The sequence below is a fragment of the Arvicola amphibius genome, chromosome 6 (genome assembly GCF_903992535.2).
Source record: "Arvicola amphibius chromosome 6, mArvAmp1.2, whole genome shotgun sequence".
In the NCBI taxonomy this organism is placed as follows: Eukaryota; Metazoa; Chordata; class Mammalia; order Rodentia; family Cricetidae; genus Arvicola; species Arvicola amphibius.
Genome location: NC_052052.2, coordinates 158,585,313 through 158,608,897, shown reverse-complemented (window position 1 = coordinate 158,608,897; position 23,585 = coordinate 158,585,313). Strand labels below are relative to the sequence as shown.

The window sequence follows — 23,585 nt, the reverse complement described above, 5'->3', positions numbered from 1 at the left end:
TGCATTTCAGTCCTCATGAGTTGGATGGTAAACTGGGCCAAAGGATAATGAAAGTTGTTCCTTGGATTGATTGGTTCATTATTTTTCCAATGAGGGTGGATGAGATGGCTCGGCAGGTGGAAGAAGAGATTTGACTTCTATCTGATTGCTACACATGTGCAATAGCACTAGAGCACACACACATACACAGGCTGCAATAGTAATAATAAATAATAGTAATAATGGCTATCATCATCTCCTCTTGCAGGAGAAGCAGAACTAAGTGACATCTCCATCTCTCCACAGAAGCACTCAAGGCCAGAGGTTTTGTTTCACACTCTCATGTCTTGTCTGTGGTAGACACTCACTAAATTAGCATTGCAGGTGGTATCTCTTAGCCTAAGAGAGAAGCTGCTGCTAGTGTGGCTACAGTTTCCTGGAGATCCTGGGACATGACCCCAGAACTCAATAAGTCTCAAATGGATTCAGAAAACCCTCGGTCCCAAGACATATAAATCCCGTGCATTTCTCATGTCCTTTGTAAGTTTTTAAATGTTCCCAGGGAGCTTGGAACTCCCTTGTTGCTTCTTTCTGTATGTCTGCAGAATGTGTATATATAGTTGTCTGTGGTCACACGTGTAAACGTGACTGTACAAGCAAGAGATTGATGTGAGTCTGTTCCTCAGTTACTCTCTCCACATTTTGTTTTGTTTTTCAAGACAGGATATCTCTGTAACAGCCCTAGCTGTCCTGGAACTCACTATGAAGACCAGGCTGGCCTCGAATTCACAGAGATCCATCTGCCTCTGCCTCCCAAGTGCTAGGATTAAAGGTGTGTGTCACCATCTCATTTTTTGAAACAGAGTCTCTTGCTGAAGAGCTCACTAATTAGGCTGGATAGGATGCCCAGCAAACTCTAGGAATCTTGTCTGAATCTCCAGCACTGATATTACAGGTACATACAACCACAACTGACACCTTAACCTGCTGAGACTCTTGCTTTCTTTTTGCTCCCTGGGTGTGACCCTCCTTGAATGAAGGCACTAAGAGTCACACAACAGCAACATTTCACATGGAGTTCCTTTAGAAGCTAGGAAACTGTATGGGGCTGGAAGGGCTGTGCCGAGGAATGGGTGCCTTTCTGGAACACGAGGCCTTATCCCAGTATACAGGCTAATTAGCCTGAGAATACCCACCAGTGTGATCCTTGCTCCCTAGAAAGAAAACCTAGAATTCTGTGTAGACACTGATGTAGAACAGCCAGACTCCAAGTCAATCGCCATGTGGCAGGGTTACAAAGCCAGGATACCTCCTTCTGCTGTCATGTGAATCTGCTTATTGACAGGAAAGGGCAGCATCTAGGCAGAGGATCATATGAACAGGATGCATTTAAAAGAAGCAATTATTCCTTTAAGGCAGACAAATGCAGAGAATAGCTTAGAAACCTGAGAGGCACACACCCCTCTTCTGTCTAAACACTTGGCAATCTAGGACCCCGACCTATGCATGCTGTGTATAGACAACCTCTCTCCTAATAAGGCACCTAGTAACCAAGCACCTCACCTCCTGCATGTACTCCCTGCTCCAAACAATGGATTAAGTTTCTCCTTGACAAACATCAAGTGGGAATAATTTCTACCCAAACAGTTATAACTGTAACTGGATAGAAAGGGGACCACCAACCCAGCCTGAACTGGCTTTGGATGTGTGTGCAGTAAAACCAACCGTGTCCACCAGTGAACTTTCAGGGGGAATTTCCTATTTACTATCTTATACCTATGCATAATTGGATGTGTATGCAATAAAAGTCAGATGAATTGTGGGAAGGAACATTTACAGTCAAAATTATATGACTCAAATCTGTCAATCAAAATAGAAAACTACCCCCTGGACATTATGGCACATGCCTGTTGTGGGATAATCTTTTTGTATACTATAAAGATGTGTCTCTGCCTAAGGCACCTTCTGATTGGTTTAATAAAGAGCTGAATAGACAATAGCTAAGCAGGAAGAGGTTAGGTTGAAGTTCTGGGCAGAGATAGGAACTCAGGATGAATCTAGGTGTGAAGAGAGACATTAGCGAGACATAGAGGGAGTCAGACATTCAGAATGGAAATAAGGTAAAAGGTCACACGTCAGAATATAGATTAATAGGAACAGGTTAAGTTAAGAGCTAGTTTGGAACAAGCCTGAGCTAAAGGCCAAGCTTTCGCCAGTAATAAGTCTCTGTGTTATTATTTGGGGCTGGCAGCCCAAAGAAAGTCCGACAAGAAACCTTACCACACATACCTTTAGTCCCACCCCTAGGAAGGCAGAGGCAGGCAGACTCTGAGTTCTAGGCTAACCAGGGAGATGTAGCAAAACCCTGTCTCAAAAACAGTAAGTAGAGTCAGGGCTGCATACCCTTAACCCCAGCACTTGGAAAGCAGAAGCGGACAGATCTCTATAAACTCAAGGCCAGCCTGGTCTACATAGTGAGTCCCAAGCCAGTCAAAGCTATAACAGAAAGACCTGTCAAAAATAAAAATAAATAAACAAAAAACCAAAAACCTGTGGTCTGGTACACATGTGGGAGACACAGGCAGGAGATCTCTGAGTTTCAGACCACTTTGATCTACTGTGCAAGTTCCAGGAAGCCAGTGCTATACAAACAAACCCTGTCTCAAAAAACCAGGAAGGAAGAAAAAAAACTAAAAAGTAGAGCGAACTACCCAAATTACACTTCTTAGTAATCAGCCCCTCATTCCTTGAGACCCATAAAAAATTAAAATGAAATAAAATAAAACAAAGCCTGACAACCTGATTTTGATCCCTGGGACCCACATGGTAGGAGAAAACCAACTCCCAGAACTTGTCCTCTGACTTCTACACACATGTCGTGGCACATGTATATACATACTCATAGAAACACAGAATGAACGAATGAAATTATCTGTATATAAAGAAATGGCACCAAGAACCTGGAGATACCCAACTCAGACCGTGGCCATGGCGATGCTTGCTTATACTGAGCCCTTCCTTTGCACTTCATCTTAGCAGTGAGCTCCAGGAAACAAAGACTTCTTTATTCAGAAAGAGATCCGTTCTTCAAAGAAATGGCTTCTTTGTTAGCGCATGAAGACTTCAGGACGAAGCTCAGATGTACTTACTTAAACCACAGTCATGGGTCTGAAAGCTATTTAAAGAGGCAACAGCTGTTGCTGTGGAGGAACTGGGGGAGGGATCAGGGGACTGTGGAGTCAGTAACTTAGCAAAACTTCCAAAGTGTATTATGGGGAGAGTTCCTTGGTTTGGGTTTTTGAGGGACTCCTGGAGAGAACTTGGGATGCTTGACTACATGATTCTAGTTCTTTTTGTGATCTCAAAAATATATAAAAAAATGTTTTATTATTGGGTCTTGAATTGATGAATAAATAGACCCCACTTTTTCAGTACCTGAGATTGTCACTTAAGCACAGCACCTAATTAGGCTTATGAACCTGACCTCGAATCCATCCTAGGGAAGGTGTCTCCTAGCCACACCCAGGAGGCACAAGGCTGAATGACCTCCTGAAGTCTGGCGGGGCAGGAAAGTTCAGATATGAGCCCAGACTGGGCAACATACCTTCTGCATGGCTCATCTGTCTTTTCCTCCTTCCAGGGTGACACCAGATGAGCTGGCATCTGCATCAAAGTCAAGAGACTGGCCCAGGGGAGTCTTGAAGCTTTACTTCCTATGGCCCCAGTAATCACATTCTACTTCTCCAGGTGTCCTGGGACTCCTGAGCAAAAGTGATGGGGGCTGGCAGAAGAATAGACAGCAAAAGCTCAAAAGCTCAGCTTCCTTTTAAAAAACCTGACATGTTACCAATCTACAGTATCTGCATCTCTCGGGAACTTTTTAAAAAGCAAATTCTAGAGGCTAGGGAGGTAATTCAATGGGTAAAGTGTTTGTTGTTCAAACACGAGGAGCTGAGTTTGGATCCCCAACACCCACATAAAAGCCAGACACAAAAGTATGAGTCTGTAAACCCAGAGTTAGGCTGGGAAAGGAGCAGGCAGATCCCTGGAGCTGGATGATTAACAAGTCTAGCCAAATTGGTGATTTCGATTTCCAGGTTCAGAAAGAGACCATCTCAAAATAATAATAATAATAATAATAATAATAATAATAATAATAATATAATGTGGAGAGTGACTTAAGACCTCTGGCTTCCATGTGCACACATTCATGCACACACATGCACAAGCATCTGTAGGCACATATATGCACACATGAACCTACACACACACAGAAACAAATTCTAGAGTTCTGTCCCAAACCCACTGGATAAAAAGATCCAGGGGTGGACTTCAATCACCTGCTTTCCCAAGCCCTACAGGAAGTTGTCACAGGAGTGACAGCAGGAGCATGTGTGAGGTGCTCAGAGCTGCCTGAAGCTCCGGAGTTGCCCAGTTACAGTACCGCCTGAATCAGCACTACCACAGCTTGCTCCAGCGATGCTTTCATCGCCTCAGCTCTGGGTTCTCACAGACGGTGACGTCCTTCCCCTGAAACAACCCAGGTCAGGTGTGTGCGCACCTGACTGTCACAGTACAAAGATCTTCACTGTCTTTGTCATGAACCATAATGAGATACATGGAATCGGGGGGTGGAGGGGGAGCAAGTCCTTGCATGAGTAAGGGAATAATTTATTAATTGGGTCTACCGTAATAGAGCGATTCTCCTAGCCTGAGCCGGAAACATTGCGGAAAAAGGCTGGCTGAGCAATGCTTTCACAGTTAGGGTTCATGTGATGGATGGCTGTGGAGAGAGTAAAGGTCATGGCAAAAATTCTTGTGTAGGGGGTCCTGAAACTTACTTTAAACCCTGGGACAATGGCTGAATGGGAGATGGATCACTAGGTAGCAGCACTTACTGCCAAACCCAGTGAACTGAGTTTAACTGCCAGAACCCATGTGGTGGAACAAGAGACCCATCTCCTGCAGTCATCCTCTGACTTCCATGTGCACACCATGGCTGGTGTGCATACAGGTGCACACACGTGTGTCCGTACACATGCACACTTAAAATGTTTTATTTTCTCAAGTTTTTTTCCAAAACAGTGAATTAAACATTGCAAGGAAAAACTGAAGCAGAAAATGTTTGCCGGAAGGCGCACAAGGCATAGATTTGAGACTTATATGGAACAAAGAAGTGAACGTATGGGAAGTTCCCGTGGAGCCTGGGACCTAAATGTCCTAGTTAGAACAGACTCAACTTTTCACTTTTTTCTTGTTTTGGTTTGGTTTCGGTGTTTCGAGACAGGGTTTCTTTGTGTAGTCTTGGCTGTCCTGGAACTAACTCTGTAGGCCAGGCTGACCCTGAGCTCACGGAGATCCGCCTTTCTCTGCCTTCCAACTGCTGAGGTTAAGAGTGTGCTACCACCACTTGCCATGGGCAGCTTCCACTAATAGGGTGTACAGAGTGTTCTTCAGACTTGTCACGAAACAGACCCTGAGGCTGGGATTATAGTTGGGTAGAGAGCTTGCCTAGCGTTCATGAAGCCTAGGGCTGGATGCCTAAACCATATAAACCAGACGTGACGGCACACACTTATCATTCCAGCATTGGACAGTAGAGGCAGGGAGATCAGTTCAGGGTCATCCTCTGCTATATACGGAATTAGAGGCCAGCTTGGGGTGCAAGAGACCCTGTCAATGAAGGAAAGGAGGGAGGGAGAGCGACAAGGAGGAAGGAGACTTTTACTTACATCATCTGTGACAGAATGCCAAAAATATAAAATGTTAATTTCTGGAACCAGAAAGTTATATTCTACAGCAGTCTTTGCAAATGTGCTTAAGGATCCTGGGGAGGAGAGATTGTCCCTGAATGATTACTTGTGTGAGTCCCAAACACAGTCACTGTGTCTGTGGAGAACAAAGACAGAGAAAGATAGGACAACTGTAGAAGAAAGCAGTGTTATCACAGAGATTAGAGTGCTGCTCTGTCAGCCAAGGAACCAGCAGAGGCTGCTGACACCTTGTTTTCAGCCCAGTGAGGACAATTTCGGACTCCTGACCTCCATCATGTGAGATAATGAACCCAGTCCTGGTCTGCGCAGTGTGTGTGTGTGTGTGTGTGTGTGTGTGTGTGTGTGTGAGCAACTACATATTGTTTCTCTCATTCTCTTTTTCTCTCATATCCCAGGCTGGTCTTGAGCTTAGTGTGCAGCAGGGACAACACTGAACGCCTCCTCCTCCTGCCCCAGTTCCTGACAGCTGAGATTCCAGGCGTGTACCACTATGCTGGTTTATGCAGTACTCAGGATCAAATCCAGGGCTCCCAGCATGTTTTGCTAGGCAAGCACTCTTTCAACTGAGCTACAGCCCCAGTCTGGATACTGTTTTTAAAGACTAATTATCGACTTCATGAATTTTAAAAATGTGGAGGGTGGTTACGTTGGAGAGACGCCACTGTCCTGAATACGACTGGATTAAACATGTCAGTATATACACATCAGGAAAATAGGAGTTGGGAAATTCAGCCAACTGTATTTTATCAAAAAATGGAGCTAAGGCTCAGTCACATGACTGAAACATGACTGTCTTAAGAATTAGTATTCATCAAGATAAGTAGATATCAAACAATAGGAAAGGGCCAAAAAAGAGGGGTTAGTGGTGAAGGCACTGGCCTGTTAGTGCACAGAAATATGCAGTGATTAGAAATTAGAAATTAGCAGTGATTAGGCTCCTTTTCATGTTCCAAACTTTTCTTAAGTTACTGGTGTGTGCATTATTTCTCAATACATTAACAGGCAATGGGTAGGTATAAATAGATACTGATTTAGAATAGTGACCTCCACTCCTATCTAATGGCTGTCTCCCACGTCTCCAATATCTAATATTTTTTGACTTGAGTTAGGTTTGGGGGGGGGCATAAAAGGACCTAATGCTTTCTCCAAGACGACCACATCACACACCAAAAGGCAGAGGGATGCCATTCTCTGGGGCACTTCTGCCTGGCCTGCAGCCAGAGAGATGATAGTTGCTTAAGGAGAGGAGCTTAGAGCTGAGGCAGGTTTTTCCGCCCCAGTGCAATCTTGGGAGCCATGGCCCAAGGGCAGCTGTAAAACCCACGTGTTAAAATAACTTAGATTGCTTGTGATAGACAGAGTAAACAAACACACAATGAGACAGCTAAGCAGCACAGAACTCTGACCCACAGAAAAAAAGAAACAACTACCTGGGTGAATAGCTCTGAATCTCAAGACTTACTCAATACCAGATGACTTCATTTATTCCTTCTATTTCCCTGGATGAACCTGAGAACACCAGATATGTTCTCCAAACCCAAGTTACCCCAAGTCAATCCCAAGGATATCCCATTTCTGGTCACTCCTCCCCCCAGCTTCCTAGTGACAGACTCCAATCAGTCAGGGTGTAACTGACTGGGTCCCCCCCCCCCTCAACCCAAAGCATCCCCTTCTCTCTCTTTGCTTCGTCTCCTTGTTGTAGCAAGTTCCAAATCTGCTACCCCACCCCACCTGAGGTGGTGGGTACTTATTCCCATTCATGAATGGCTGTTTTGAAAACTATGATTATTACCATTGAAATAGCTTTTAAAAAGTTCCCCCGAGACAGGATTTCTCTGTAGAAATGTGCCACTGAATTCAGCCAAGGTGGCTGTCCTGAAGCTCACTCTATAGACTAGACTGGCCATGAACTCTTAGAGATCCACCTGCCTCCTGCCTCCTAAGTACTAGGATGAAAGGCATGTGCCATCACCACCCCGTTGCTAAAAAAATTTTAAAAAGAAAACCGTGACACCGGACTGAGATCCCAAGGTCCCGATGAGGAGCAAAAGGAGGGAGATCATGAGCAAGGAAGTCAGGACCGTGAGGAGTGCGTTTACCCATTGAGACGGTGGGATAGATCTAACGGGAGACCACCAAGTCCAGTTGGATTGGGACTGATGGAACAGGGGACCAAACCGGACTCTCTGAATGTGGCTGACGGTGGAGGAGGACTGAGAAACCAAGGACAATGGCAATGAACATGAACTCTACAGCATGGACGGGCTCACTGTGAACCTTGTCAGTTTGGTTGCTCACCTTCCTGGACTTAGGGGGAGCTGGGAAGACCTTGGACTTAACATAGTGAAGGGAACCCTGATGGCTCTTTGTCTTGGAGAGGGGTGGAGTGGGGGTATGGGTGGAAGGGAGGGGAGGGAAGGGGGAGGAGATGGAAATCTTTAATAAAAAAAAAAATGAGAAAAAAAAAGAAAACCGTGATTAACTTGAGGATAGAAGATACTTTTTTTTAATCAGCTGAGAACTTCTAGTTCTGGTTACACTTGAGAGAGAACAGCTTCTCGAGCTGTAAAATGATGCGAAGAAAATTTTCAATCAATTGCCCAGGCACGGTGGCTCACATCTTTAATCCCAGCGCTCAGGAGGCAGAGGGAGACAGATCTCTGAGTCTGAGGTCCAGTTGGTCTACTGAGCAAGTTCCAGGACAGCCACAACTACATAGAAAAATACCATCTTGAAAACCCAAACCAAACCAAACCAACTTGCTTGAACCCTGGTCTGGAGACTCCATCCTGGAAACCCAGCTATTCAAGAGGCCAAGGCACAACCTGGGCAACACCGCAAGACTGTTTCGAAATAAAAGAAGTACTGTGAAAATATAAATCCGTAGTCTTCCCCAAGACCATGTCCCATCAACAACAGAATTTATTTCAGCTGAATTCGGTGGCACATACTTGTAACTCCAGCAGTCCAGAGGCTGAAGCAGGATGATGTTCAGACTGAGGCCAAGCTGGACTACATATATTAAGACTGTCTCAAAACAAACAAACAAACAAAAAAAAGTTCCTGCTATAAAAAAAAAAAAGGCCAGGCAGTGGTGGCACACGCGTTTAATCCCCAGCACTCAGGAGGCAGAGGCAGGTGGATTTCTGTGAATTCCAGGCCAGCCTGGTCTACAAAGTGAGTTCCAAGACAGCTAGGGCTACACAGAAAAACCCTGACTCAGGGAAAACACACACACACACACACACACACACACACACAAAACTGCCTGTGTTTCTAGAAAGCCTGTCTGTCTTCGCTGTTTTTAAATTGAGACACAAATTTTATCTATCACCTTCAATTTAATTTTTTAAATTTTTTTACACATTACCATAGTAAGTCCATTTGTGTGTGTGTGTTCACAAGTTTGTAAGTGTGCCACAGTGTGCAGTCACTTGTACAGGCCAGGAGAGGACAGCATATGCTCTTTGGAGCTTTGGACTTAGAGGTACAGGCAGTTACGAACCACAGTTTGGGTCCTGGGAATTGATCTGACTTTCTCTGGGAAAGCTGAGCCACCATCTCATTTTTGTTTAAAAAAGAAATTAGAAGAGGACTATGGGGAAGACAATTTATGTTTCTATTTTTTCTTAGTGAATATGCTTTTTGTTTGTGTAAATATATTTGTTTGTTTGTTTGTTTGTTTTTTGAGACAGGGTTTCTTTGGAAGCCTGACCTGGAACTAGGCTCTTGTAGACCAGGCTAGCCTCGAACTCACAGAGATCCATCTGCCTCTACCTCCCAAGTGTTGGGATTAAAGGTGTGCACCATCACTACACAGCATGAATATGTATTTTAAAGACACTTTTAATTAAAAACTCATTTTGCATAGATGTGCATGTGCTAACAGCCCAGAGGACTTTAGGGAGTTGGATCTCTTTTTTTACCATATAGGTATCTGAGATTGAATTCAGGTCCTTAGACTTGGCTTCAGACAACCCTAACACTGAGCAATCTCACCAAGTCCTGAATATGACTTTTAAAATTATTAGTATTATTGTTGCTCTTTTGGAGTTTTTGTTTGTTTTGGTTGGCTTGGTTTGGTTTTTCAAGTTAGGGTTTCTCCATTTTCCCCTGGAACTCACTCTGCAGACCAGGTTGGCCATGAACTCAGAGATCCACCTACTTCTGTCTCCCAAGTGCTGGAATTAAAGGTGCATACCACCATCACCTGTCAAAGTTATTTTTAAAAAAATTACTATTTTAACCAGGCAGTGGTGCAAATGCCTTTAAACGCAATACTTCAGAGGCAGAGGGAGGCAGGTCTCTGTGAGTTCAAGGCCAATCTGGTCTACAAAGCAAGTTCTAGGACAGCCAGAGCTGTTACACAGAGAAACCCTGTCTCGCAAAGAAAAATAAATGAATAAAAATAAAAATACTATGTTAAACCTCATTATAAAGGCATTGCAAATTTTAAAGATCACATATTGAAATTAACCAAACTTTATTCAACTCAATGAACTAAACAGAATAGCCAATAAAAAAATCCTTTTTTGTTTTTTGTTTTTATTTGTTTGTTTGTTTTCTTTTGCTTTTCGAGAAAGGGTTTCTCAGTAGCTAAGGAGCCAGTCTTGGAACTCGCTCTGTAGAGTAGACCAGGCTGGCCTCGAACTCACAGAGATGTGCCTGCCTTTAGCTCCCAAGTGCTGGGATTAAAGGCATGTGCCACCACTGCCCGGCAGAAAAAAATTCTTACGTGACTAAAAAAATTACACTTTTCTGAATTATTATCCTTAAGTCCTTATATCTGTATTTTTTACCTCTGTCCGAATAATTTCTTCAAGCTACACAACTACAGCCTTCATATTAAATATCTCCTCTCGAGTGAGGAGAGGCCGGGAGGAGGAAACTGAGAGGGATAGAACCAAAATATCTTGTGCGGTATTGTGTTTCACACCTTTAATCCCGACATCTGAGAAGCAGAGTCGTGAGTATACCTGTGAGTTCAAACCCAGCCTGGTCTACAGAGTGAAACCATATAAACCCTACTAAAATAGATGTATATACATTTCCAGCGAATTCATCAAATTCCAGAAGAAGCATTTTAAGACTAAGGAAAACAATTCACAACGCAGAGAAGGAAAAGCAGCTTTCATCGTTCTCAACCCCCCTCTTTTTTTTTTAAAGCTACCACCCAACCTTTCCCGACACACACACACACACACACACACACACACACACACACACACACACCACGTGAGTAATGTCTAGTAGGTTTGAGAGAAAGGCTCCTAAGGAATAATCCGTGATCATGACTTCATCTTATTGGATTTATTTCCCCCATCTCTAGACTTTTCTAAATTCTATGGAAGCCCGCCCAGACTCTTGTCCATGGCTCTGCCTTCTTCCACTTAGACCCAGCCTTGCTGTGCGTTAAACAGAAATCACGGGATTATATATAAACTCCCACCCCGCAGATTTTAATCCAAAACTCTTAAAACTAAAAACAGAAGGGTTGGGTGGATGTTCCGCAGCAGACCCTGGTTCCGGAGCTTATCTTTTTGGACTGAGGCGCCGCACGGACCCGGGGATCCTCCAGGAAGGAGCTCAGCCTGGGGCCCCAGGCGGTCACACAGCTGGACAGGTTAGGACCTGGCGGCGTCACGCGCCTGGAGCCCCGCAGGCTCCGCCCCCAGGCAGACACAGCCAATGGCGGCGCGGGGGCGGGCCCTGCCGGGGCCGCAGCCTGGGAGGCTTTAAAGCCCGAGCCCTGCGTTCCTCGGCCAGATTTTCGGACCTCGGCGACCTCCCGAATATTAGTTTGTGGAGTGCTCGTAAGTAGCTGGCTGCTCCAGGTGAGTGACCCCAGCGGGCCTAAACGCTGCGCGAGCGGTTATAGGGAGGAAAATGGAGAGCCCGGGACCACAGCATCTGCAACCCGTGCTGGGGACCCCAGGATGGGCCAGGACCGCGGGGTGGGCGGGATCCCTCGGCCTCCCCGGAGTGACGGGGTCCGTGTTGCCAAGCGGAGTCGTCGCCAGGCCGCTTGACTCCGGGCCTGATGGGAACCGGAGGGGCAGCAGGACATCCCCCCCTCCCGAAGCTGGTCACAGGGGCCCAGGGCTCCCTGTGCCGCCATAACACCCGTGGGCGGTGGCTACGAGGGCGGAGCGGACGACAAGCCCCCCCTCCCCCGGCCCGGCAGAGCCGGGATCACCCAGAGCGGGGGTATCGCCTCGAGGCTTCAGTTCTGGAAACTCAGTCCCGACCGGTCCCCAGCTGTGCATTAAAGTGTGAGGTAGCAGCTTATCTCTAGGGACTCCTGTATCCCCCGTTTGGGCTCACTCAACTCTGTCGGTACACGACCTGGACCAAGTTGTCCCCTTAAGTTTGAGTCATACAATGCCGGGAGACTCAAGACTACTATCATGCCACTATAATGGAAAAGAGTTTATCGTAGTTTCTATGCCATTTACTTGGCAAGTTTTCATTATCAGTATCGAGACAGGGTTTCACTGTTTAGCTCTGGCCGTCCAGTAACTTTGTAGACCAGGCTGGCCTCGAACTCAAGAGATCCGCCTGTCTCTGCCTCCCTAGTGCTTGGGGTTAAAGGCGTTCACCACCGCCGCCCCATGAGTCGAGTAAGTTCCAAAGATTAATTTCTGGCTTGTTTTTCTCCACTCACACCCATACTTATTAACACGTATAAGACATTTCTGTTTTATTAAGGTGGTTTTTAACTAATATTTTAAATGAACTGATTTGCTGCTGGCCTAATGGCTCATGACTAAACATCACAGCGCTTGAGAGATGAGGCCAAATAAGAGTTCAAAGTCTGCCTGAACTACCAGAGACCCTATCCGTAAAAGAAAAAATGTTTAGCCTGGCGGTCGTGGCACACGCTTTTAATCACAGAACTCAGGAGAGACAGAGACAGGCAGATCTGAGTTCAAGGTCAGCCTGGTCTACAGAGTGAGTTCCAGGACAGGCTCCAAAGCTGCAAAGAAACCCAATCTCAAACCAAAAAAATTAAAATACAATAAAAAGGCTTTGTCAAATCTTTATTTCCTCTTTTCCTTCCCTAGGTGTTTGAACCATGAATCGTTTGCTCCTCCTGGCTACCCTGTGCTTGGGGACAGCCTTAGCCACTCCAAAATTTAATCAGACGTTTAGTGCCCAATGGCACCAGTGGAAGTCTACACACAGAAGACTGTATGGCACGGTTTGTAATGTTTCCAGTGTCTCGAGAATGGGCCTCCTTGCCCTTGGAAGTTTATAGCCAGCTCTTAGTGGGACTATCCCAATCACACACCCACTGTGAACGGAATAGAGCACAAACATCCCTGTTGTATGCTTTCAGGAGGAGAAAAGCTTTCTAGAGGGTAGCTGTTATGGTAGGTCCACTTGGTTAGGTGGGCTGAATTTTTTTAAGACTTATTTATAGACTTATAGAGAGTGTTTTGCTTGCATTTATGTCTGTGATCATATGCATCATGGAACTAGAGTTATGGATGGTTATGATCTGAATGTGTTGCTAAGAATTAAACCTGGGTCCTACACAAAACAAGTGTTCTTAACCACTGAGCCCTCTCTCCAGCCCCTTACCTCCTTTTTGTTGGGGTTGACAGGGCCTCATTGCCGTGCAATTCACTAGAGACCAAATTGGCCTCAAACTCACAGACATTCGCCTGCCTCTGCCTCCCCAGTACTGAGATTTAAAGACATGTGCCAACCTACCTGGCTCCCCCTCGATTTTTAACAAAAATAAAAACTACCAGTTCCATGTTTGGTTCTAGAATGAGGAAGAGTGGAGGAGAGCAGTGTGGGAGAAGAATATGAAGATGATTGAGCTGCACAATGGGGAATACAGTGAGGGGAAACATGGCTTCACCATGGAGATGAACGCCTTTGGAGACATGGTGAGTGTGATGTGATACAAGCTCTCTGGACCTTCCGTTTTCTTTTTACAAAATTATCTCACCTCTTCGACTTTTTGTCTTTCTCGGAAGACCAATGAAGAGTTCCGGCAGTTGGTGAATGGCTATAAGCACCAGAGGCACAGGAAGGGGAAAGTATTTCAGGAGCCTCTGATGCTTCAGATCCCCAAGTCTGTGGACTGGAGAGAAAAAGGTTGTGTGACTCCCGTGAAGAATCAGGTATGAGGGCTGGGAGACGTCTCAGCTGTGTGAGCGGGAGAACCTGAGTTTGATCCCCACAGCCCACACCTGGGAGAGAGAAAGTTGATGTGGTAGCACTCCTGCCAGTAAGTAGGAAGCAAGACAGGTTCCTGGGGCTTACTGGCCCACCAGCATGGCCAAATCAGTGAGTTCCAGCCAAAAGTGAGATAGCCTGTCTCAGAAAACAAGGTAGATAGATGGTGACTGAGAAGCAATACCCAAGGTTGGCTTCTGTTATACACATACATACACACACACGTATGTATGTATGTATGTATGTATGTATGTATACACACACCTAACCCTTCCCCCCAAAGAATCAGGTGTGACCTTGCATGGTTCATACCTTCTCCTACAGAATGGCCAAGAAGGAATTGGAGTTTGCTTCACTATAATGCAGTGTGATATTGGCAGTTTTATACACTCAGCCCCCGACATCCTCCCCTCAACCATATTAACACCGACACCCCCAATGAGTACCCATCTTTTTGTTCTGTAGCCCATGGAGTTTAACCAGGGCTACCCAGCCTGCCATGCACACATAGGTATGGCATAGCTTTCCACCCACTAGAGCCTGGGCAACTCAATACTGACAGCATCACTGAAGATAATGACTCCCCTCCTCCGGTAGCCACCAACTACCTGTCTCTCCTCTGAGGGGGCTAGGGTTGTTGCCTATGCTTTAGCCTGGACCCTATACAGTATTTTGATCTGTCTGCTCTTGGGCATATTACACCTTTGGAGCGTGAATGGAACAGGGTCTCACTATTTAGCCTAGCCTGGCCCCAAGCTCAGAACCTCCCAAATGGATTTCGGCCATGCATCGCCACATCCAGCTTCCTGTTTAAAGGCGCATGTAAAAGCTGTTGACTATCTTTGTCTTGTAAACCCCTTATCTCTTTCTCTTTCCAGGGCCAGTGTGGTTCTTGTTGGGCTTTTAGTGCAAGTGGGGCCCTGGAAGGACAGATGTTCCTTAAGACTGGCAAACTGGTCTCCCTGAGTGAGCAGAACCTTGTGGACTGTTCCCGGGCTGAAGGCAATCAGGGCTGCAATGGTGGATTGATGGATTATGCATTCCAGTACATTTTGAACAACAAAGGTCTGGACTCAGAGGAGTCCTATCCCTATGAAGCAAAGGTAATTGGTTTGTTTCCTCTGTTTTCAGAAACATTACCAGACATGGTTTTCAGAGTTTGTACTTTGTGGGTAGCTAACAGCCTTCTGTTCTGATGGATGGTTTGTGAGTATTGACCTGATATGAACTGAACATCGCTAAGGGTTTTGTTTCTAGTTGTGATCAAGTCTCTCCTTTAACTTTCAAAGGATGGACCTTGTAAGTACAGACCCGAGTTTGCTGTGGCTAATGACACAGGATACGTGGATATCCCTCAGCAAGAGAAGGCTCTCATGAAGGCCGTGGCAACTGTGGGGCCTATTGCTGTGGCTATGGATGCAAGCCATCCGTCTTTCCAGTTCTATCGTTCAGGTAATTGTTAGAATTAGTGCCACCCTGCCTTTGCACATGAGTTTTGCTTTCTAGGACTTTTGGGGATTTTGAGTCTATATTTAATGTACAGATGTTTCTATTTGATCAATTGGGCATTTTCAAGGTTTCTTTAATTATGCTGGGGACAGGGGTGCATATAAGTGCAGGTGCCCTCAGTCCTGAAGCATGGAACTGGACTGAGAGGCAATTGTAAGCCACCCAGTGGGTGCTGGAACCAGACAGGTTCCTTACAAGAGCAGTGAATACACGTAACTGCCGAGACATCTCTCCAGCATCCCTCTCTTTAAATCTTAATGCGTTTATTTGGGGGATGAGTGCGTCTGTGCTATGCATGCATATCGAGGTGAAAAGACAACTTGCAGGAGTCGGTTCTTTCTACTGTGTGTGACCCCAGAATCAAACTCAGGCCCTGAGCCTTTTTAACAAGCACCTTTACCATCTGAAATGTTTCCTTAAAGATTATGAATTACTTCGATAGATAGACCCTAATTTACCTAATTCTTCTCCAATAGCTGGATCTTTTTCCAAAAGTTTTTTTTTTTGTTGTTGTTGTTTTTTGTTTTTTCGAGACAGGGTTTCCCTGTAGTTTCTAGAACCTGTCCTGGAACTAGCTCTTGTAGACCAGGCTGGCCTCAAGCTCAGAGATCCGCCTGCCTCTGCCTCCCGAGTGCTGGGATTAAAGGTGTGCGCCACCACCGCCTGACTTTCCAAAAGATTTATTGCTGTAATTAGGACTTTTAAGGAACCTGTCATTCAATGGGGGAAAGGGAGGAAAGCTTGTTCATCCTTTTTTTTTTTTTTTTTTTTAGAGTAGCAGGGCTAGCTAGAAGATGGATCCTATCGCCATAGGCTTTAAAATAGTAGAATTTTTTTTTTTTTTTTATTGAGGTGAGGGTGTTCTGATAGTCTTTCCTAGCATTCTTAAAGCTCTGGTTCAATCCCAGCTCCTTATGAGCCAGGCATTGTAGTTCATTCTTGCAATCCCAGCACTCAGAAGGCAGAGGCAGGGTCAGGCAATCAAGCCCATCCTTGGCTACATAGCCTGTTGGAGATCAGCTTGGACTATATCAAACCTGTCTCATACTGAGACAGATTTCACTATTGTTGACCAGGCTGGCCTTAGAGACCTGTCTCTGCTGTGCTGGGATTAGGGCATGCACCACCTCACCCAGCATGACCACTATTATTTTTGACTAGTATCTTCTAGTCAAATTCGGGACTTTGGGATCTGTGACATTGTGGGGGCCAAGGTGGGTCACAGTCCCGTGGTGACTGGAACCTCTCACCAAGTGTTCATTTAACTCTGCCAGGCATCTACTATGAACCGAACTGTAGCAGCAAGGACCTCGACCACGGGGTTCTGGTGGTTGGCTATGGATTTGAAGGAACAGATTCAGCTAAGAATAAATTTTGGATTGTCAAGAACAGGTAAGACTCAAAATGTTGTATTGTAAATTGAAAAGGGAATTCTTTTGGGGTTTTCAATATTTAGATGCAAGTTCACAGACATTCAAATTTTAAAATGCTGGACGTCTTAGAGTGGAGGGTTTGTGTTTTAGGTTCTGAACTAAGCTTGTGGGAGAGATTCCAAATTTGGCTTAAATTTCAATAAGCCTATGAGACCTGTGTGATTTCAGCTAAAAACTAAAGGTTTTCAGCAATAGTTGGCCAGCAGAAACCTCAGCCCATCTCCCTGTGTTACCTTCATTTTGCTCTCAGCAGCCTTAAAGCCTGTCAAAATTAAGTCTCACAACTAATTATCTTTCACTGAGATATAACATAACATTGTGGAGACATCGTACTGTTCAGATCTAGCTTGCCTTGATGATGTAGCTTGCCCAGAATATGCAGAACTCTAGGTTCAGTCTCCAGCACCACCAGGCAACACCTGGTGTGGTGCCTGCTTGTATCCCAACAAGGTCAAGGTCCAAGAATTCAAGGGCCTCCTCTTAGGGAGGCTACACAAAACCCTGTCTCAAAATAAGTGAGGGGCTGAGGCAGTGACTTGCCACTCAGTCCTGAGGACCTATGTTCGTATCCCCAGCACCCACAAAAGCCATGTACTGCAACACACACTGTACCCCAGGGCTGGCCATCAGGGGCTGTGATCTCCAGGTTCAGTGGGAGATCCTATCAGAAAAAAAAAGGAGGAGATGAAGGCACCAGCATTGACCTAAAGCTTCCACACAGTAAACAGGAATGAATGCCTCTGTGTATTTTGTGTGTAGATCTTAGAGCACTCAGCGCTAAGTTCAGTCCAATTTTCAAGTGTTAATTATTAATCATTCTCATGTTTCCTGAATCTCTTTCAGCTGGGGTCCTGAATGGGGTATGGGAGGCTTCGTCCATATAGCCAAAGACAGGAACAACCATTGTGGACTTGCTACTGCGGCCAGCTACCCTACCGTGAATTGATGGGGAATGGTAATGAAAGACTCCTGGACATTGCGTCCAAAGGGATGTATCTTAAAACTGACCAAACCCTTACGGAGACCATAGTACTTGAATCACTGAAGATCCAAGTCATGATTTGAATTCTGTGACATTTTTACATGGGTTAAATGTTACCACTACTTAAACTACTCTACACACAGCTTTATAATATTGAACACTCATTGCTTAATTCTGAGTCTGGAGTATTTGTTTTATAAAGGATGTATAGAGATTTCTTTAGCTTTTAAAATAAATTTTAGTTCAGTGTATGTAGGTGGGACTTCCTTTTGTAATGTGCTGATAAGTGTTTGGGATTAAAGACTGGCTTGGGGTGTTGTGGTACAGCATGGAAAACGTGACAGGTGCTGCTGGGCTTTCTGATTTTAAAGATAATAGATTTAACCTCAGCTTCCCATCAGGTATATAAGTTAGCTATGGGGTAATTGTTATTTGTTTGTTTACACCTTCATTTTCTGTTTCTCTCTCTCTCTTTCTCTCTCTCTCTCTCTCTCTCTCTCTCTCTCTCTCATGTGTGTGTGTGTGTGTTTGTTTATGCGTGTTTTTTTGTGTGTGTGTGTGTTAGATGGGATGCATGCATGCTGCAATACATGTGTGGAGGTCAGAGCCTAACTTGGAAAAGTCAGTTCTTCTACAGTGTTTGTCCTAGGGATCAAAATCAGGTTGTGAGGCCACAGTGCCTTTACCATGGAGCTGTCTTGCCAGCCCCACTTGTTTTAAGTGGCATATAATTACATATGTTTTTGAAATACAATAAAATGTTTTGATACATGTATAATATGAAATGATCAGATAGGGCTAATAAGCTCACCTCAAATATTTTATCACTTTATTTAACTTTTTTAGCTGTTTTTTAAAGTTCTCAGTATGTTACTATTAGAGACAGTCTTGTTTATATAACATAGTCTGGCCTTAAACCCATGATCCCTCTCCTTCATCCTAAGGGCTAAAATAACAAGCATGTATTATACCCAGTCTCAACTCATATCTGGAAAACTTGACAAATACAGAAGAATAAGAGCAAATTGTTCTACACAGTGGTTCTCAACCTTCCTAATATTGTGACCCTTTAATATAGTTCCTCATGTTGTGGTGACCCCCCCACCATAAAAATATTTTTATTGCTACTTCATAATGTGATAACCCCCAACCATATTATTTGTTGTTTCTTCATAACTTATTTGTGCTACTGTTATGAATCATAATTAAATATTTTTGGAGACGGAGGTTTGCCAAAGGAGTCTAGAACCACAGGCTGTTCTAGAGTATGCAGACTCAGATGTACTTCTTCCTCTGTGGGTATCTAGGTGACTGGCCCCTGACGTCCTCCTCTCCTTGTTCTCCCTTGCTTCTCTCATAATTCTCCTATTTATCCTCTTTGCCTTCCAGCCCTGCCTGTCCTTGCTACTGCCTCAGTATTGGCCATTCAACTCTTTATTAGGACCATCAGGTGTTTTAGACAGGCAAAGAACCACAGTTTCACAGTTAATCAAATGCAGCATAACAAAAGTCACATACCTTAAAATAATATTCCCCAACAGTTAAATCACAATAGAGTAAGTTATAACACAGGCATCTTAGAATAGGGAGGGGCTTAGAGTAAACAGGAAGCCCCCGTAGCACATGGATGTCTCGTTTGTGTTTTACCTGTGGCATTTAAAATTAATCCTTGCCAGGCGGTGGTGGTACACACCTTTAATCCCAGCACTCAGGAGGCAGAGACGTACAGATCTCTGAGTTCGAGGTCAGCCTGGTCTATAAAGAGCAAGTTCCAGGACAGGCTCCAAAGCTACACAGAGAAGCCCTGTCTCAAAATAAATAAATAAATAAATAAAAATAAAATTAATTCTTTATTACATTTATTTACTGGGGGTGGAGCATGCATGTTGTAGTTTGACTCCCTATCTTTTACGTTTGAATGCTTGGTCTCCAGTTGGTGGAATTGTTTGGGAAGGATTAGGAGGTGTGGCCTTGTTAGAGGTGTGTCACAGGGACTGAGGGGGCTTCTGAAGCCTATGCCGTTCCAGTTAGCTCTTTATTCCTCCTAGTTGTTATCTCAACATATAAGGTTTTATCTAGTGCTCCAGCACCATACCTGCCCGCCTGCTGCCATCAGTGCTATCCCTGCCTGCCCGCCTGCTGCCATCAGTGCTATCCCTGCCTGCCTGCCTGCTGCCATGCTTCCTGCCTGGTGGTCCTGGACCAACCCGAAATTGTAAGCAAGCCTCTAATTAACTGCTTTTATAACTTGCCTTATTTATGGTGTTTTGTCATGGCAATAAAAGTAACTAAGAAGTAAACACTAAAATATATAAATGTTCCTTATTCTCCATTTTTAAATGAAGGCATTACCAGAACTGGCCCTACTTCCTACATTTTAAAACTTTTTTGCTTTTTTTGGGGGGAGGGGGTGCTACTTTGTTTTTTTCAAGACAGGGTTTTTCAGTAGCTATGGAGCCAGTCCTGGAATTCTCTCTTGTAGACCAAGACTGTCCTTGCACTCACAGATCCATGTGCCTCTGCCTCCCAAGTGCTGGGATTGAAGGTGTGCACCACAACCACCTGGCTCATTTTAAAACTTTTGTAATTCTTGTTACTTACATTGAAATGTGTGTTAGACACCTAGGCAACAACTCTGAGCTGCCTCTGAGAATGAAAGAATTAAATGAATAGTCATGATTCCTCCCAACCTACACATGGCCACTTGTTTGATCATACTGTGTGGCCACAGGAGAAGGCCAGCCGGTACCTATAATCAGAAATCCTCTCCTGTGAGGTCACCTCCCACCCACCCATTTTTTTCTTTTGCTCCTTCCAAGTTTCTGAGCATTCAAACCCTTAGCCACAGACCATAAAATCAGTATATAGATGTGTCTAGTCATTTCCTTCTGAGCAAAATGAATTATCAGGGCTCCCCTCACCCTGTCCCATAGGAACATTCCAGACAAGCAATGTAGGACCGCCACTGTCACTCTGGTGCTGTATGCATAGCGCTACAAACCCACTTTTCAAGTTTTTTCTTAATTATCGAGAGCTTTTCATGATGCCCTGCTTGTAGCTGGAGAGAAAGTGACAGAACCAAGGGTCATCAGCTTTTAAAACATGTTTCTGCATAACTTGTCGGTACTTCAACAAGCTCAACCATATGTGTCACTTCCACTGATCAAAATTTAGGTCATGGTGGATCAGACAATATTGAATTTATGGCAAACAACTTGCTTCACAGGGTAACTAGATGTCACATGACCCAAAACAGAACTGACCTGGAGAGATAGCATGGTGGATAAAACCACTTGAGTCCAGATTCCCTAAAGCATATACAAAACCAGGTAAAGTAGCACGTGCCTCTAATTCCAGAGCTTCTACAGCCAGATGAGAGGTAGAGACCAGAATCCTCAGAAGCTCCCAGGCTGGCTAGTCTGCCTTACACAGGGAAGAGCATGAGACCCTGTTTGAAACAAGGCAGAATGCAATTATTGACATCCAACCTTGCCACATGCACTACAGGCTGTGGACATATACACAAGGTAATTATTTGAAGAGGACGGCTGCTTCCACAGTCCTAAGACTGCTTTACTGCTGTCAATTCTTAATCCCTATCTCAAATCTTTCTTTGTGTATCACTGAGGTTGGAACTGTTGGGTTTATCATCAAAGTGGCAGAACAGTATGGGCATCAGCCTGAAGCTGCTGGTCTCACTCAAAAGCCACACTTTTGGGGTTATTTGAGGTATAGGGCATGGTGGCAGCTAAATGTGTTGTCTTCACCATCCAAAGGGGTTCCAGAAGTTGGGTAGAGGGGATGGATGCAGCAACCTCTTCACTTTGGAAGAGGACTCTCTCAACATTTGTATTTAACTGGACACATAGAACATACATCTTCCGGCATGATAGATACTCTACCAACTGAGCTACATCTCTAGCCCTAACTTCTTAACTCTATCCCTCCCCCTCTTCCATGTGAGTTATGGGTTGTCGTGTGTGTGTGTGTGTGTGTGTGTGTGTGTGTGTGTGTGTGCGCGCGCGCGCGCGCGCGCGCGCTAGGAATTGAACCTGGATCTCCTGAAGATCATCAAGTGCTTTTAACTACCGAACCTTCCCTCCATTCCCCTTATAAATCTTATAATGAAAAAGATATCCACTGGCAGGACACTGAGTCAGGGTTAGTGATATACATGCAAAGGCTTTAGCAGAAGTATTTGCTCAGTTGGAAGCTCCGCCTTCGCCCCATCCTCCCCATTCCAAACCCCGCCCCTCTCAGAAAGATCACCAAAAGTCCTGGCTTCTCCCTGGAAGTTCAAGACCGCACCTACAGGTTGCCCTGTGGCCCCCTACCTCTGGGGGTGCTGGAGAGTCACCCAAGAATCTTAGAGCCGAATTAAAAGGATCAGGTTTATTAGGCCAATCTGGCTTACTGCGTCGGCAGAGAAACCTAATACCGAGTTACAAAAAACCTATCAGTATTGAAGTCTGCAAAACTTGAAATAAATTTTCATTTTTCTGTGGTAAAATGGTGGAATTCATCACTTAAATGTACAATCCAGTTTCATTAAATGTCTTACAATTGTCACATTCCCATATCCAAAACTCGAGTCCCCGAAGCAGAAGCTCTGCACATCCACTGTGCTTCTGAGCTCATCCAGCAAGGTTTTATTTTGTTCATTATATTTTTCAGTTTTGTCATTTCTATTGTTTCTTTTTGTATTTCTTTCTTTTGGGAGGGGTGGAGTGAAGAACGACCTCAAATTCTCTGTGTAACTGAGGACTGCATGTCATCCTTGAATGCTGGATCCTCCAGCCTCCTCTTGAGGGAAGGTATCATAGGTATGCACCCACACCCAGCTTTTAATGAGATACTAGAGATCAACCTAGGGACTTCGTGCATGCAAGGCAAGTCCTCTACCAACTGAGCTATGTTTCCAGTTCAGAGGAGTGTTTTTACACTTTTTTTAAAATCCATAATTGCTGGTTGAAGTGCTCTTTGATGGTCACCTAAAAACCCTCGTCAAATAATTGCCTTGGCATTGATGTCTACTGGCATATCTCCTTATTCTTGTGATGTTGCTGATTCTTAGGGTAGCACATGACTTTGCTGTATCCTACAGACAGAGGCTGTGGATCCTAACTGCCTTTAACAGCCGCAGCTCAAAGGTCAGGTGGGTGTGTTTGTCGGCTTCCTGGTTAAGCTTCTCCAAACCATCCAGATGGACAAAAAACAAAAATGGGGCCCTGACTCACGTTGCATAGCTGCAGAGGGTGGGGTGAAAGTTCAAACCCTCCCTCCCCCACAGTCACCTTCCCGGTAAACTGGGGCAGTGACTCAGGCAGTGACCTTATTGACTCTGAACTAGATTGTGTGATCAACTCTCTGACTAACTACTATCCCTCGAGTGGGGAGAGGGGAGGTAAAAACAGAAGGCTGGGTCAGACCATGCTACATTAGAGGTACAGATGTGTCAGCCCCCCCCTCTGGTTGGTTTGGACACCAGAGAAGAGGCAACCCAGAACAGAAACTTCATTCTACCTCCTTGTGATGCCAAAGAAAACTGGACGGTCAGCTTTGTTAGGAATTTCTCCTAACACGAGCTCCCAATCAAATAAAATCACAACAAGCCAAATTAAAAATATCCAGGTTTAATGGGACTCCTGTGCTCTCAGATGGGGGATGGGAGGAGGGGAACCACGCATTTCTCCTCTGGGGGCTCACTTAAACACCCTG

The 23,585-nt window shown here is 44.8% G+C and overlaps 1 protein-coding gene across 1 annotated transcript; it reads left to right on the top strand.

Annotated features, from left to right (window-relative positions):
- The first annotated feature begins 11,466 nt into the window (after positions 1-11,466).
- On the top strand, positions 11,467-18,118 carry Ctsv (cathepsin V). The gene is made up of 8 exons (XM_038334962.1): positions 11,467-11,587; positions 12,818-12,954; positions 13,529-13,651; positions 13,742-13,888; positions 14,822-15,046; positions 15,233-15,395; positions 16,727-16,844; positions 17,729-18,118. The coding sequence occupies exons 2-8, from the start codon at positions 12,829-12,831 to the stop codon at positions 17,829-17,831; spliced, it is 1,005 nt and encodes a 334-aa protein (XP_038190890.1). The 5' UTR covers positions 11,467-11,587; positions 12,818-12,828; the 3' UTR covers positions 17,832-18,118.
- The last annotated feature ends 5,467 nt before the right edge of the window (positions 18,119-23,585 follow it).